Source organism: Sus scrofa, chromosome 7, assembly GCF_054392235.1.
Source record: "Sus scrofa isolate SSC_HxYL_T2T_F1_AM1 chromosome 7, Sscrofa_HxYL_maternal_Yorkshire_Landrace_v2.0, whole genome shotgun sequence".
Lineage (NCBI taxonomy): Eukaryota > Metazoa > Chordata > Mammalia > Artiodactyla > Suidae > Sus > Sus scrofa.
The window spans coordinates 125,162,221-125,179,296 of NC_139389.1; the positions used below are offsets into that span (position 1 = coordinate 125,162,221).

General features: G+C 51.9%; 1 protein-coding gene across 2 annotated transcripts in view; it reads left to right on the forward strand.

The window, feature by feature from the left end:
* RIN3 (Ras and Rab interactor 3) overlaps positions 1 to 17,076 on the forward strand; it is a 131,214-nt gene that overhangs the window by 38,835 nt on the left and 75,303 nt on the right. Inside the window, exons 2-3 of one of the 2 annotated variants that reach the window (XM_084970081.1) lie at positions 4,118 to 4,319; positions 8,323 to 8,405. In XM_084970081.1, the coding sequence (XP_084826207.1) occupies positions 4,247 to 4,319; positions 8,323 to 8,405 (156 nt within the window). In that variant the 5' untranslated portion in view covers positions 4,118 to 4,246. The remainder of the gene's footprint in view (positions 1 to 4,117; positions 4,320 to 8,322; positions 8,406 to 17,076) is intronic. The other variant, XM_084970080.1, reaches the window with a different exon arrangement.

The window sequence follows — 17,076 nt, forward strand, 5'->3', positions numbered from 1 at the left end:
GGGGACGTGCAGGTTCTGCTGGGTGACAGACAGTAGCCTTTGTAGGGGGAGTTGTGGCGGTGGGGGCTCAGAAGGGGAGTGCCTTCAATATTGGGGACTGGATTGGATTCTTTTGGCGGTGGGAGCCATGGAAGGTTTTAGAGCGGAAAAGGGGACGTGATCACGAGGAGGGATGACACAGTCCCCCGATGCTGGAGCCTGGGCCAGAATTTCTACTTGGTCACCCTGAAAGCAGCAGCCTGTGTCTCACAATCGAGGTGGGACTGCCGGGAGCTAGGGGCAGGGAGTGGGTTCCTCTCTGTGGATGCCGCCCAGGCCCCATCAGGGTTTTGGGGGATTTTGGTTGGTGTTTTTTGTTTTGGTTTGGTTTTTTTGTTTGTTTGTTTGATTTTCTACACCCTCGGCATGTAGAAGTTCCCAGGCCAAGGATCAAACTCGCGGCACAGCAGCAACCCAGGTTGCTTCAGGAACAATACCAGATCCTTAACCTGCTGTGCTACAGAGAACTTCAGGCCCCACCTGGTCTTAATGGGACCTGTTTCTCCTTTTTTTTTTTTTTTTTTTTTTTGTCTTTTTAGGGCCAAACCCATGGCACATGGAGGTTCCCAGGCTAGGGGTCGAATCGGAACTATAGCTGCTGGCCTACACCACAGCCATAGCAATGCTGGATCTGAGCCGTATCTGTGACCTACACCACAGCTCTCAGCAATGCCGGATCCTTAACCTGCTGAGCGAGGCCAGGGATCACACCCGAGTCCTCATGGATGCTAGTTGGGTTCCTTAACTGCTGAGCCACGATGGGAACTCCGGTCCTGTTTCTTCTTGCAGAGGAAGCCCTGGGGGCTGGCGTGGGCAAGTTATTAACCGGAAGCCCAGGGAAGGGGCTTATATACATGGATTTAGAGTCAACTCTCCCAGTGGCTCCAGAATCCTTATGGGGACTCCCCCCCAAGTCCCCTCTGACCTCACCTCCTCCCAGTTCCTGCCACCCCCAGGCTTCCTCGGGGTTCCTCCTGGATCAGGCCACTCCGGGCCTCATCCTCAAGGCCTTTGCTGCCCCTGTGTCTGGCATCTCTTCCCGAGGGGTCTGCATCCAGATATTCACTCAAGGTCTCCTTTTTGATGAGCGGTCCCCTGGCCCTAGCCCTTTGCTTTCCTGGCTGGCACACAGCACCATCCAACCTCCCCTCCATCTGCCTGTTTCCCTTGGCCGTGGTCTAACTCCTCTCCCTAAAGATGAGGGATTTTTCTTCTTTTTCAGCTGTTTTGTTCTCTGCTCTAATCCAGTGCCTAGAACAGCAGCTGGTGCTTGCAGGTCCTCAGGAAATATTCACAGGACTAGTGAATTCGAGGCAAACTTCCTCCTTTCTCCCAGAGCTTCTTTGTTTGATCAGGGTTGGATCTACAGGAGAAAATGCGGACCCTTGTCCCAAAAGCCCAGGTCCCATGAGGCCACCCTGCAAAAGGAGGACTCTTCCAGGCCACCCCTCCCCCCACTGTACAGATGCGGAAACTGAGACCCTAAGATGGACTTAACCAAGCTACCTCAGCCTAGTTAGTGGCCAGGAGGAAACGGGAGCCAATTGCCCTCACTCCAGCTGCTGTTGGAGCCCTAACTGGCCTCTGGGGGAGGCCCCAGGCCAAGCGAGAAGTTTTAAGGATGATTATAAAGATTTTTGATGCCAGAAGATATTTTCGTGTTTCCAAGGGGAGTTGGAAGAAGCGAACAGGCCCAGAATGCTTCTTTTCTGGGTAATTGCGGCCTCCCCTGTTTTTCACTGCTTTCCCAGAGGAGATGCTGGACCACAGTCTGGGGCCTGGGAAGAGGTCACATCAGTGTGAGCTGCCCCGCCCGGGCCTTGAGCTCCAAAACAGACCCAACTGCACAGCTTGGACGTCCCTGGGGCTGCCCTGCTACCCCTCCCAGACCCGAGATGCCTGGGCTGCCTGGGACATTCCTGTCGCCCTGGTGACCTGGCACGCTCTTCCGGGTGGACCCGGAGGGGACAACCTATAAGTACCCCCAGCATCCCCAGCATTGCGGGGGGAGCGTCAGAGGAGGGAATTTTTAGCACCCTGACATTGCTCTCACTGCAAAGGTGGAACCACTTGCTGGGGTCAGAGGGCAGCAGGACCCAGGAGTCCGGAGGAGACTCATCTTTCTAGTCTGGTCTCTGCAAAACCCAGCACCGCCAGGCCTGTTTATCCCGCTCCTCCCAGCCTCCCCAGCACGCAGAGACCAGCCGGGGCCCCACCCTCCTCTTTAGGAAGCGATCCTTTCTCCCCCAGACTCCTGGGTCCTGTTGCCCTCTGACCCCAGCAGGTGGTTCCACCTCTCTGTGCCTCTGACGGAGCGCATCCTGGCCTCCCCCTCCCCCTAGGCAGCTCTGAACAGCAAACACCAGCCTGATCTCTGGTGCCAGGGACACAGGACTAAGGAGAGGCCACATCTTCCTGGCTTTATAACGACCCCCTTCTGCCTGATTTAGGTCTTCACCCCTGCAGATACCCTGAGAGATTTTGTTCCTCAGGGAGAAGGCAGACAGGCCACACAGGCTCACCCGACCTAGGATTCGAGGCACCGAAATGCTGTTCCTCCTTTTCTGGAATCAAAACTCACCTGCCAGTGTTGGGGGCAGGGATGGGTAGATGAAGATGCTGAGACGGACCTGGAATCTCGTAAACTGAACTTGTACTTTGCCTCAGCCTGTGATTTTTCCTCCCCCCCACCCCCCGCCCGGGACCCTGACCTGTCATGGGGGGTCATCTTAGGGGTCAGGGAGTGTTGACTGGGAGGGTCACAAGAGAGCCTTCTGGAAATGTGTAAAAGCAATATAGCACAAACCCACATGTGGTTTTAAAATTACTAGTCGCAGGAGTTCCCATCGTGGTTCAGCAGTAACAAACCCGCCGAGTATCCATGAGGATGCGGTTTCAATCCCTGGCCTCATTCAGTGGGTTAAGGATCCAGGGTTGCCGAAAGCTGTGGTGTAGGCCACGGATGCAGCTCGCAGATGTTGCTGTGGCTGTGGTGTAGGCCGGCAGCTGCAGCTCTGATTCGACCGCTGGGCTGGGAACCTCCACATGCTGTGGGTGTGGCTCTAAAAAGAGGAAAAGAAAATAAATAAATTTTCTAGTAGCCACACTAAAAAAAGAAATAGGTGGAATTCATTTTAATGCTGTTATATTTATCCCAATATATAAAAAACCTATCATTTCAACATGTAATTGGTGTAAAACATTAATGAACTAGTTTATGCTAATGAGCTGTGTTCATACCAAGTCTTTGAAATCCTGTGTGTATTTTTACACTTACAGCACATCTCAGTACAGACAACTCACTTTTTCCCCTGCTTTCTAATTCATTTTTTTCCAATTTTGTGTTCCTTTAATTTCCTGTAGCACCTTGGTAATGTTGAAAACAAAAATACAAATACAAGGATGTACTCATTTAACATAATATGCATGAGTTGCAGGCAACTCACTTTTTCCCCCTGCTTTTGTTAATTTTATTTTTTCTAATTTTGTGTTCATTTCCCGTAGCACCTTGGCAATGGTGAAAACAAAAATACAAACACAATAATCGCAAGGATGTACTCACTTTAACTGAATGTGCGTGGGCATGCAGCCAACTCACTTTTAAGAGCTCACATAGCTAGTGGCTGTGGTATGGACAGCATAGCGCTCTACCATGATCTGGGTTGTAGTTACACGGGTATAGACATATGTACAAATTTGTCCAGCTGTCTACTAAAAACTGGTGCATAGTTTACTGTGTAAATTTTAGTTTCTTTTCATTTTCTTCAGGGCTCTGCTCCAATGCTGGTGTTTTCCTGAACCCACTCTGGGTTGGAATTAGCTACTTCCATTGCTCCGTGCTCCTGTTAGGTTTATTCCAATCTTGTGCTACAGCTGGTTGTTTCCATGCATGTCTTTCTCGTTTTATTATAAATGCTTTAAGATGAAGATCATGGTTTGCTCATTTTTTAATTCCTCGAAAGGCCCCTGGCTATATCGATGCTGAATAAATAAGCATGGTTGAATTGAATCCCCATTGGCTGTAAACCCCGCTCCGGGCTGGCAGCAGGATGGCCTGATCGTTTGATTATGTTCTCAGTCCTATTCCAGATGCTGGCAAAGGAGAGGAGCAGGAGGAGGAAGATGACGTGGGGCCTTGTCTGCCGGTTGCTCCCAAGAACTGCCTTCCTCGCCGGGGCATCAGCGTCCTGGAGAAGCTCGTCAGAACATGCCCGGTGTGGCTGCAGCTGGGTCTGGGCCGGGCGGAGGTGGCCAGGATCCTGCAGCAGGAGGCGGCCGGGGTGAGTCGAGGTCTCTCCACCTGGTGGCTGGTGGGTGGGCACAGCTGTAAGGAGCTGCTCCAGCTCCCTCGAAGCAGATGCCCTCTGGACAGCTGTCTACCTGCTCTCTTTTCCTAGATTTATCAGCTTTTCCACCAGAACTCAGGAGCAAGGGGCTGGTGGCAGGGCTAAGTTTCTGCTTTGGAGAACGGGTGTCCCGCCAGAGAAGTGCGTAGCTGGTGGGGCCGGTGGGGCCTTGGGGTGCCTGAGAGGAGGAAGCGATACTTGGAGAATTCAGCCAGGCATCCAGGGACTGGAGAGTATCAGAGCCGGAGGGAGCTGAGGAATCATTTTGCATCCACTTATTGTCCACGTCAAAATGAGGGGCCGGGGGATGGAATTCAAAGACTGTTTGGAGTTAGGCTCTGTGAGTGGGGAAAAGGCTTAGATCTTCTGAGCCTCACTTTTCTCATTTAGCAATGAAGCCACTGATGGTCTTTTCCTCCCCGTGGTGTAAGCATCACAGAGGAAGATGGAGAAGAGGACGAACGATGAGTCAGAGCTCATCAAATGCCATTGCCTTCCACCGCACCCCCACGCATTTTCTCTTACATGCTGTTTCCTTTAACCTTTTTTTTTTTTTTTGTCTTTTTGCCATTTCTGGGCTGCTCCTGCAGCATATGGAGGTTCCCAGGCTAGGGGTCTATTCGGAGCTGTAGCCGCCGGCCTACCCCAGAGCCACAGCAACTCGGGATCTGAGCTGCATCTGCAACCTACACCACAGCTCACGGCAACACCGGATCCTTAACCCACTGAGCAAGGGCAGGGATCGAACCCACAACCTCATGGTTCCTAGTCGGATTCGTTAACCACTGCACCATGACGAGAACTCCTTTAACAAATTTTTAATTCAAGTTTTAAAGTGATATCTCTATGTATTTATCATAAAAAAATCAAGATGGACAGAAGTGATCAAGTAAGAGGTAAAATGTCTGCTAAAGATCTTTGCCACCTCCTCCTTGTCACCCGACCTGTTTCCCTGAGGTCTTTGTTCGTTTGGAGCTTTTTAAAAATTGAGGTGAGGCATTCCCACCGTGGCTCAGCGGAAAGGAATCTGACTAGTGTCCCTGAGGATGCAGGTTCGATCCCTGGCCTCACTCAGTGGGTTAAGGATCCAGCGTTGCCGTGAGCTGTGGCGGAGGTCCAAGACACAGCTCAGTTGTGGTGTTGCTATGACTGTGGCATAGCCCGGCAGCGACAGCTCCGATGAGACCCCTAGCCTGGGAGCCTCCATATGCCACGGGTGCGGCCCTAAAAAGACACAAAAAAAAAAAAAAAAAAAAAATTTTTGAGGTGAAATTCACATAGCATGAAATTAGCCATTTTTTCTGATTTATTTATCTTTTAATAATTTTTTCCATTATATGTTGATTTACAGTGTTCTGTCAATTTCTACTGTACAGAAAACTGACTCAGTCACATATACACACATATATATACACACACACATATATCATATATATATATATATATATATTCTATTTCTCACATTATCCTCCATCCTGTTCCATGACAAGTGACTGGATATAGGTCCCTGTGCTATGCAACAGGATCTCATTGCTTATCCACTCCAAATGCCATTGTTGGCCTTCATTAACCCCAGACTCCCAGTCCATCTCACCCCCTCCCCCCCCAGCCATTTTTTTATGTTAACATTTTTAAAATTAAAGTATAGTTGATTTACAATGTTGTGTCAATTTCTGCAGTACAGCATAGGGACCCAGTCATACACACATATACATTCTTTTTCTCACACTCTCGTCCATCGTGTTCTAGCCTAAGAGACTGGATACAGTTCCCTGTGCTGTACAGCAGGACCTCATTGCTTATCTATTCTAAATGGAATAGTTTGCACCTACTAGCCCCAAACTCCCGGTCCGTCCCACTTCTTCCTCCCTCCCCCTTGGCAACCACAAGTCTGTTCTCCATGTCTGTGAGTCTGTTTCTGTTTTGTGGATAGGGTCCTTTGGGCCATAAAATTAGCCATTTTTAAGTGCACACTTTTGCACGTTCACAAGACTGCATCCACTACCTCTACCTCATTCCAAAACACGTCATCACCCAGACAAAGTCCCATGTCCATTGGGCAGTCACTCCCCCTTCCTACCTCCCTGGCCCCCAGCAGCCACCAGTCTGCTTCCAGAAGTCATTTCTGCTCAGGTGTGTGGAGTATCTGCCCACATTCCTCTTCCACACAGACTCCCACATCTATAGCAGCTGGGAGTCACCAAGTACTTACTGTGTTCTGGGCTCTGAGTTCTCCACTTAATTAGCACAGTTTATCTTCACAGCAGCCCGCTGAGGTAGGTATTACAAATATGCCCATTTCACAGATGAGGTAACTGAGATATGCAACGGTTCAGTGACCTCGCTGAGAAAGCCGAGTGAGCAAGTGCCTGAGCTGGCATTTGAACCCAGGCAGTGGGGGTGTCCCCGTGCTGTATTGTACACACATGGGTTTTATTTGACATAGATGGAGTCGCATCCTTTCACTGTCTTTGCTATTCTCACTTTCAGTGTGGTGGGTGTGGCTACGCTGTGTCCAGGTAACAGTCCAGGCTCCTAAACACAGGGGGCTCAAGTGGTGAGTGGACTCGCTGACCTTGGACTAGATACAATCCGTCAAGTTGGCAGTTGCAACTTGAGAATGAGAATTTCAAGTTGAAAATGAGAATTACTGGAACTTATGGGGTCTCCAGTCCCACAGAGTCGCACAGACGCTCCCACCATTGTGAGTGAGAAGCATAGAGGCCTGAGGGCCCAGCACAATCCTGGCAGAATCCTGGTATGGTGGCAGGTCCCCTGTGTGCCAGCCCAGCCCGACCTGGGCAGCAGGGTCCGCCTGCCAGGGGGGTGGGAGGTAGGAGGCAGGAAGGCTTTGGTCCTCAAGGAAACAAGATGTCTTGTTTCATTCCTCCACCTGAAGCCTTTCAGTTCTGAACTAAGAGCTTCAGAGCTGATGACGAACCCAGTTAGAAAATAAAATAGGGAGTTCCTGTCGCATCGCAGCGCAGAGGAAACGAATCCGACTAGGAACCGTGAGGGTGTGGGTTCGACCCTGGCCTCGCTCAGTGGGTTAAGGCTCTGGCGGTGCTGTGAGCTGTGGTGTGGGTCGCAGACTCAGCTCAGATCCCCTGTTGCTGTGGCCATGGTGTAGGCTGGTGGCAACAGCTCCGATCTGACCCCTAGCCTGGGAACTTCCATATGCCTTGGGTGCAGCCCTAAAAAAAAAGAAAGAGGAGTTCCCATCGTGGTGCAGTGGTTAATGAATCTGACTAGGATCCATGAGGTTGCGGGTTCGGTCCCTGCCCTTGCTCAGTGGGTTAACCATCCGGCATTGCCGTGAGCTGTGGTGTAGGTTGCAGACGCGGCTCGGATCCCGCGTTGCTGTGGCTCTGGCATAGGCCAGTGGCTACAGCTCCAATTCAACCCCTAGCCTGGGAATCTCCATATGCCGCTGGAGCAGCCCAAGAAATAGCAAAAAAGACAAAAAAAAAAAAAAAGAAAAGAAAAGAAAAAGAAAATGGGAGCTCCTGCCAGCAGGTGTTGCAGGCAGCATTCCCAGGCTGCAGCCCGGCCCATCGTCCACCCCCGCATTAGGTTCTGAGGGGATTAGCATCCCACCCTTCTCAGGGGGGATGCAGCTGAAAAACAGGCCCAAGTGCAAGGCTGTGATGACAAGGGCTGGTCATTTTCTGGACCTTTCTCGGGTGGACCAGACAGTGCGGACCCGACTTGGGAGAGGGTGTCCAAGGCGAGCTGAGCGGGTGTAAGTCAGGCCCACTTTGTCAAAGGGCTCAGGCCTCCTTGACAAAGTTCCAGATGAGCCCAACTCAAAATAACAATAGTGCTTCTACCTGGAGAACGCTTGTTAATGTCTGGCCCGAGTCCTGCAGGAATGTCCCCCATTCAGTCCGCCCAGTCATCCCGTGAGGCGGACTCTGCTGTTGATCTCTCTTCACAGATAATGACACTGAGGCTAAGAGGCTGCCCTGGTTGGGGCTTCTCCAGAAGCGCCCCCGTCCTGACCGCAGGACGAGGATGAAGGCAAGTGGTTTATTTGGGAAGGGACCCCAGAGACTACCAGCGGGGGAAATAAGACAAAGAAGGGAAGGCAGCTTGTAAAGCTGTGTCCATTCAAGTTACCCCGGGGACGCACGGAGCGGATGTTGGCGCAGACAGTTTGGGAGCCAGAGTGGAACACACATCTCAAGGTCATCCCACCCAGAGGGGAGGGGGAGCTGGTATTATCCACTGACTCCTGATAGCCATTGGGTCAAGGCTGTGGGGGGTGAGGATTCATGTCCAGCACCTCCTGTCCATCCTCCGAAGGAGAAGATCTGACTCTGGCCAGAGCCAGCCCACGGGCCAAGTGATGCCAAGCTGGCTGTTGGAAGCAGCACTGGGGTCCCCACCACAAAGAGAGGGTGCCGGGGCGCGTGGCGGGCCACCAAGAGTATCTGCCCTGAGAGTGAGGTCACCCGCTCAGGGTCACACCGCTAGTGAGTCACAGAGCTGAGACTTGGTCCCAGTCCTAGCTAAGCCAGTGCACCCCCCTCACAAGGGCAATGGGTGAGTAGCAGGAAAGAAAAAGAAGTAATGTTTTGAGGAGTTCCTGTCATGGTGCAGTGGAAATGAATCTGACTAGGAACCATAAGGTTACGGGTTCGATCCCTGGCCTCACTTCAGTGGGTTAAGGATCCGGCGTTGCCATGAGCGGTGGTGGAGGCTGCAGACACGGCTCAGATCTGGTGTTGCTGTGGCTGTGGTGTAGGCCGGCAGCAGCAGCTCTGATGAGACCCCTAGCCTTGGAACCTCCATATGCCACGGGTGTGGCCATAAAAAAAAAAAAAAAAAAAAAAAGACGAAAAAAAAGGAAGTAATTTTTTGAGGTTAATGCCAGATGGGCTTAAGTGTGAGGCCTCTTTATGAAGATGGGTAAAATATGATCCTACCACTGTCCTCTCAGAGGGTCTGGTGGGGACTCCAGGCATGGGTATGAATGACAAGACATGGAGAGGGGTGTCTAAGTGCTGTGTGAGAGGCAGGACGGCGGTGACCTGGAGGAGGGAGGGAGCATGTCCAGGTGGGGTGATCTTGGCCGACTTCCTGGAAGAGGCAGTTGCTGAGATGGATGGGCAGGATTGGGATGAGGAAGCTGAGAGGATTTTGGAGAGTGGGTGGGTGATGGACCAGCACAGGCTGAGCCCCAGAGGTGGGCATGAGCCAGGCTGGGGCACACGGGAATGGATGACTGGAGCCAGCTGGAGTTGCTGGAAGACAGGACCACGTGGCATTCATTGCTTTGTGATGCCAGCTTCTGGCTCAGGCCTGGGTGCAGTATAGCTCTGGCTCAGAGTATCCATTAGAACAAAGGAAGGAGGAAAGACGGGAAGGGTGGGGCTGGTTCTGGAGACCTGGCAAAGCCCGGCCAGCCATTCAGAGCCTGCCTGCAGTGAGGGGCAAAGCCACGTAGCTGAGTTTACTTTCCAGGTGAGCACCTGTCACACAAGGGTTTAAGTCTTAATCCCAGCCTCCGTGATTGCAAGAGGCCCAGACACCTCTTCACCGCAAGTAGGGGACGTTACCCAGGCTGCTGTTCTACAACCCAGGGGCTGAGTAAAGAAAACAGAAAACCCCAGGCTGAAACCCCAAGTGACACCCCTGTTGGGAGCCTTGAATCTGATCCCAGGAGGCTACTGTTAAGACTGAAGGTGGTGGGAGTTTCTGTTGTGGCTTAGTGGGTTAAGGACCCTACATAGTCTCCATGAGGATGCAGGTTCGATCCTTAGCCTCGATCAGTGGGTTAAGGATCCGGCATTGCCATGAGCTGTGGTGGAGGTCGCAGACACGGCTCCGATCCTGCGTTGCTGTGGCTGTGGTGTAGGCCGGCAATTGCAACTCTGATTCGACCCCTAGCCTGGGAACCTCCATGTGCCGCAAGTGCGGCCCTAAAAGAAAAAAAAAGAGACTGAGGGTGATGGGCAAGGGAGGTCAGCCAGGCTCTTCCCACTGTTGCCCACTCACTGCCCCCACTGAGGGTGAGGGGGCAGGTCAACCCTGTTGGTAACAGAATCTGAACAGATGCCCCTTCTGTTAAATTCTCGTCCCTCACACCTCACTCCTCCCTGCAAGCTTCTGTATTTTTAAGCAGAAGCGAAGCCCTAAAGGTCACGCTCTGCTATAAAGATGGGCCAGCTTTTACCCAGAGTTGCTCCTGCGTGCCATCTTTTTGATCCTCACGGCAACCTCTTTCTGGCTGGTTCCATTAGCATCCCCATTTCCAGATAAGGAAACAAAGGCACAGAGACGTTAACTCACTTGCCTGAGCTCACACAGCTAATAAGAGCAGAGTCTGCATGGTGTGAGCTTCGGGGATGCTGGGAAGGCCCTTTGCCGCATGAGATCCCATAGACCTGCGTGGAATCGCACCAGTGCAATGGCTTCATCGCTTTGAAGATAGAGACGCTGGGTGGCCCCCAGGCTGTGAGAGCGCAGAGGGTCTTCGGAGGTCCCCTGGACCCACCCCTCGCGGCTCCAGTGAGAGACAGCGCTTCCTTGTGTCCAGGGCCAGTGGTCAGGAGATGGAGGATCTGACCTTTGTCCCCTTTTCCTGCAGCCTGCTTCTCTGATAAGGTGCTGGAAACGTATTGGCCCATTTTTGACCTGCATGTCTCCTGAAGCAAGGCACTCAAAAGCCACCTTTATTCATTCTGCACCCAAACTGGGAGGAGGGGGTATATATATATATATTTTTTTGTTGTTGTTGTTTTATTTTAGAAGGTTTCAATTGACAGAAAAAATTATCAAGATCGTACCGAGAGTTCCCATGAACTCCTCCCCCGTTTCTCCCACCGTTCACCTCTAGCGCTGGTGTGGTACGTTTGTCACAATGAATGAGCCAGTGTTGATACATTCGTAGTAACTAACACCCACACTTCATTCAGATTTCCAGGCTCCCCTCCAGGGCACCGCATCACCTTGAGTCCTCAGGTCTCCTGAGGCTCCTCTTGGCTGCGAGTCTGTCAAACTGTCTTTGTTTGATGACCTTGACATTTTTGAGGAATACGGATCGGTGTTTTGTAGACCATCCCTCAATCGGGATTTGTCTGATGGTCAGGCAGGGCTCGCGGGCTTGTGGAGGAAGATCCCAGAGGCCAAGTGCCTTTCTTGTCGCCCCTTGTCCAGGGCACATACCATCCACATGACTTCTCACTGTTGATGTTGACCTTGGCCACTGGTCTGTTTTCTCTGTTGTAAAACTACCCCTGCCCGCCTCTTCCGGACGGTGACCTTTGGAAGGACGTCACTTGGCACAGCCCCCACTCGGAGTCGGGACTTAGGCGCCTCCTCCGTAAGGGCAGAGGATGTGCATGAATTATTTGAAATTCTTCTGCATGTGGGATTTGTCTCTTCTCCCCCACTTATTTACTTATTCAGTCATTTGCTTATATCAATATGGACGCATAGATATTTATTTTATGCTTTGAGTTATAATCCAGTACTACTCTTATTTTCTTGCTCAAACTGTTCCAACTTTGGCCACCAGGAGCTCTTTCAGTTATCTTCCGTGTCCCTTGACATACCCCCATCATTGTGTGTGTGTGTGTGTGTGTGTGTTGGAAGGGTCCCCATTTTTTTATTAAAGTATAGTTGATTTACAATGTTGTGCCAGTTTCTTCTGTTCAGCAAAATGACTCGGTCACACACACACACACATATATATATATTCATTTTTCGTATTATTTTCCATCATGCTCTTTCCCAGGAGATTGGCTATAGTTCCCTGTGCTGTACAGTAGGACCTTATGGTTTATCCAATCTAATTGAAACCATTTGCTCATCGTGTGTGTGTGTGTGTGTGTGTGTGTGTGTGTGATCAGATGGTTTATGGAGCACTTCCCCACTTCCTGACACTACAAGATGCTCCAGCTTGTCTTGTGTATTCTTGCCCCGTTCTAGGATCAGCCATTTCTCCAAGGAGCCCTTGTTCCTTTCACTGGGGATAATATTAGAAACCAAGATCCGGGTGCTCCGTGCCATTGACGTGTCATTGCTTCTAGACCAAGAGGTGGTCTGTTAGTGAAAGAAACCTCTTGTAAGATTGCTTTTTGTCATGAGGGGTGAACTCAAAGACTGCCGTAACTTGAGTTGCGATATGGACCGGCCACTTGAGTGGTTCAAGGCATCTTCCGCTGCTCTGAGCCTAAGGAATACCCATTCTATTCAATAGTAGTTTGGCGAAAGCATCTGTGAAGCCCCTTTCCTGCTCCTTCAGTCAGCAGGTGTGCTGTGTGCCAAGCGCCACCTCTCATCTTTCCAGCAGAGCAGGGGGCAGCTCTCTTTTTTCTAAGTGAGGACACTCAACTCTGACATAAGGAGCCTGCTCTGAGGAAGATGGCCAGGCGATGGAGAGTGATGCAAACCCACCAACTGGCTGGGCTTTTTTTAAGTGTCTCAGTCTCATCCCCAGAAATGCTGATGTCTTTGGCTCAGAGTGAGGCTCACCCCCTAGGTGAATCTGATGTGCAGGCAGGATTGAGAAACTCTGCCCCACACCACACTATAACCTCGTTAGAAGGAGTGGGAAAGGTGGACCCCGTGTGTCTAGAGTGGGCTTGGCCACTGGCCTCTCGACCTCAGCAGACCCAGGAGCCCCTGCCTTTGTGATTTCTAGGAAGAACCAGCCTCTTCTTCTCCTGCCCTAAAGAGCGTGATTGGAAATTTTCCCCCAGAAACTGGAAAATAGTTCGAAAATAACAAAAGTGGAAAAGCAGACAGCTCTGGATTATCCAGGCCAAAAAAGGATAGTAAAAACAAAACCATTTATAGTGTATTTCGCCTTGGGTTTTTATGTATTTATTTGGAGAGGAGGAGGGGAGTGCCGGGGCTGCATCATTTTCTCCCTGAGCATATTCTGTCCCAGCTGCTGCTGAAATCAGCTGGTCTTACCAAAACCCACCCTGGCTGAAAGTGGGCAGGGAGGGACTCCCACGCCAGCCCAGGGCTCAGACCTCCCGGATTGCAGTAATTTACCCATGAAACTCACCCTCATGCAAGCCTTTGGGGTTTAGGAAAGACCCCAGGACACTGAGGCTGAGAGAGAATCTTCTAGAAGGAAGGAATCCTGGTTCCTTGAGTCCCCTCCCTCACAAGACTGGAAAAGCCAGCTCAGAGAGGGAAAGGGACTTGCTGAAGGGCACAGCAAACCAGAGTCAGACCTGGGAGGGAGCTCATGTCCTGCCTGGCAGCCCAGGGCTCTGACCACGACCCCACTGTCGTTGGGGGGGAGGGGCAGGGCAGTCCTAGCTCTCCACAGAAAACTGGGCCCTCGGCGTGGGCATGACACCCTTCAGTTTGTACAGTTGGGGAAGAAGGTTCTTTGGTTTTTGGCAAGTTCCTAATCCAGGGTCTTGGGGGAGCTGACAAAAGGGGCAAAAATAAAGAGAGAACAGCAGGAGGGGGCTGACTCCGATCTCAGCTCAGCAAGGCACCAGTCGACGCTGGTCCCCAGAGAGGAGAGAGGTGGCATGAGGACGCTGGGGCACAGCGACCTTGGCTGGGGGCCTGGTTAATCAGGGAAGGCTTTTGGGAGCAGTGGCTCAGGGAGGGTCCCACTGTGGGCAGGAGCATGAGCTGCTCTGTTCCTTATAACCCCAACAGCCCACAGGCAAGGGTCCTGGAGGAGGACAGAGGAGGCCCCAGTGCTGGACTTGTCACCTCATGTTGCCTCACTGCTCATCTTGGGCTCATCTTTCCACTCGGTCCTGAGATCTGAGACCACTTTCCGTGTCCAGGGTGCCCGGCACCCCACCAGGTTGCCTTTTGGGATCATGGAGCCATCCAAGAACCGGAGGACAGAATCACCACCTCCGTACAGCAGGGGGCTCCGAGGCAGGCAGAGACGCCGAGTATTGGGTGCTTATATAACAGGCACCCTACTGAAGTCATTCTGGTTCTTTCAAGAATCCTTGGAGGCACTGGATCAGCTGAGCATGCTTTCAGCTTCAAGTAATACCCAGCCTATGGTAGCTTCAGCCATAAAGCTACAATTGTTACCTAGTGAAGGTTTGGGGTGCATGGCTAGTTTAACAGTTCAGTGATGGCTTCGGGCCAGACCCAGGTTCTTCCCACCTTTCTGTTGCCCCATCTTTAAGGTTGGCTTTTTGTTCCTCAGGATTGTTGCCTCATGATTACAAAACAGCGGCTGCAACTCCAGCCATCTCACCTTTTCAAAGGCAAGGGCTCACAGGCAAAAGGCTTTCTTCTCCTAGGCTCAGTCTTTTTGTCAGATAACAGATGTTTTTCCAGATACCTACTGCCACCCCCTGACTGTGAGGGAGGCTGAGGGAGGCTAAGGGAGGAGGTGAGTGGCAGAGGGAAGCTGAATAGCCATGAGTGGCTTTGACCAATCAGGATTCATCATCTCCTGAGGCTGGATGCTTGGCACCCAGCAAGGAGAGGGAGGGGCCTGCTTCTTGAGGAGCTAATTCATAGTGATGGGCAGGGCAGAACTTTTAAGATCCCGTGTTGCAGAGGAAGAGGCAGCTCCAGAAAAGTCCCGCAGCTCAGAGTGGCCACCTGAAAGGGTGGATGTTAGGTGCTCAGAATTAGGGACATGAACCCAGTCCTGGGGGACTTTCCACCCCTGTCTACACCACTACCCCAGCGAGTAGATAACACAGACGTGATGGCAGGAGATAAGTGAGATGTTTTTGGCAACACCTGGGTCTGCTTCTTGCTTCTCCACTTCCTGTTTGCATGGCCTTGGGTTTCTTTAACCTCCCTGTGCCCTGAGTCCTCATCCACCAGAGGGAACGGTAATAGTGCCTGCCTCTCGGGGGCTGTGGGGAGAGCTGGGTGACGCCCAGTGTAAGGTGCCCACCCCAGAGTGCAGATGGCAGCCGCCGCTGTTTTAGCTTCTGGCTCCTTATTCTCCACGGAGCCACTCTCTCGAGGAAATCCCTCGTGAGTCTTTTTCGCAAGAAACACGTGGCAGACTGATCCTCGGTTCTAGATGCAGACTGGGGGGCTGAAGGATGTACACCAGCGGTGGGCGAGGAGGGTGGGCGCAGATGGAGAATGAGTCCTCCAAGGGCAGCAGTGGAGACCCGTGTATCCCGTCGGGTGCTTTCTGGGCAACATCGCGGCTGCTCCTTCCAACGCGGAGGAGCGGGGCTTTGGTTTCATGTCTTGTTTCTGCTGGGTGGTTGTGGGTGTCATCCCCATTTCCAGATCAGAACACTGAGGCTCAGAGAAGCCACAGCATTATGGGGGGCCGTGGGGCTCATCGCTGGCTGCTCAGGGCCCTCCAGGAGCCCAGGACAACATGCAGCTGGGGGAAGGAGTTCCGTCCGAGGGCTCTTCTTTCTTCCAGAGTGAAGAAATCTAGAAATAGTTACGGGCAGGAGTGCAAGAGCCGGTTGGACAGCAGGGTGGCCCTGTGGGAGGCCCCAGTTGAGGCCGGCTGTCATGACTGGTCATCGCAGTCCCTGGGGGGAGCTCATGGAGGGAGACCGTCGGTCGAGTCAGAAATGTTTTTCTGTGGCCCCGGCCCTCCGTCGGTCTCTCCCTCCCTCTCTCTGGCAAAACAGCCCTCCGTTTAGGTGTCCTTATTCTCTTCTGTTTCAGCCTCTTGTATTTTCTTGTTGGCGGCATTTGCCCTCATGGGTGCATGACCCCCAGTTTGAAAAACACTCCCTTTCCTCCTGATACTCCAGGGTGGCGTGGGGCGGCTCTGCCATGCGCATGTGCTTCTGAACAAGTGACCCAAGGGGCTCGTGTCCCCCTGACACCTGTGTAAAGGGAGCACTTGCCCTGAAAAGACAGGAACCCCCGGCTTGGTTTCTGTTCAAGGGGGCGCCTGCCCCAGCTCCTGCCTTGGCTGAGTCAAGGACACAAGTTTGCCCTCTGCTTTCCCAGGGCCACCACCAGCTCCAGTTTGGGCCTCCTCCCCGTGCCCTGCTCCCCAGAGCTCCAGCAGGGAGGCCCCAGGGCCAGCCTGGAGTTCACACCTTCCACACTCACTATGTGCGCGCACACACACACACACACACATACACACACTACGCTCTTGACAATGACTCTTTGGCACCGACTGGATGTTCTGCAATTCAATTCAGTTCTGACACAACTTCCTGGAATGAATGCAGACCCTACAAGGTAAGGGAAAGGTCCCCCAAAAGACTGCCCTGACGGCAGATGGCAACAAAGTGAGGGGGCCCAGACTCCCCGCATTTTCTGTCTGACCTGACTGCAAACATGACCCCTCTTTAGGTTTGACAATTTGCTAAAAAGACTCAGAAAACTCACTGGATTTCTTATATGCTTATTATAAGCATATTATTACAGCTTATTATTAATAATACATAATATTATTACAGTTTTATTATAGAGTATACAACTCTGAGCTCCCTGGTGGCCTAGCGGTTAAGGACTCAGAATGGCTGCGGCTTGAGTCACTGCAGTGGCTCAGGTTCAGTCCCTGGCCCAGGAACTTCCACATGCCACAGACATGGCCAAAGGAAAACAAAACAAAAACCCAGGATACTACTCAAGAGCAGCTGAAGGAGAGACACACGGGGTGAGGTGGGGGGTGGGGGTGGGCATGGAGCTCCCATACCTTCTCCAGGTGGAATGGGGCACAACTCCCTCCCCACGTGTCCTTGGTGTGCTCACCACTCAGGAAACTGAATCATTGCCCTGTGCTCGAACTCAG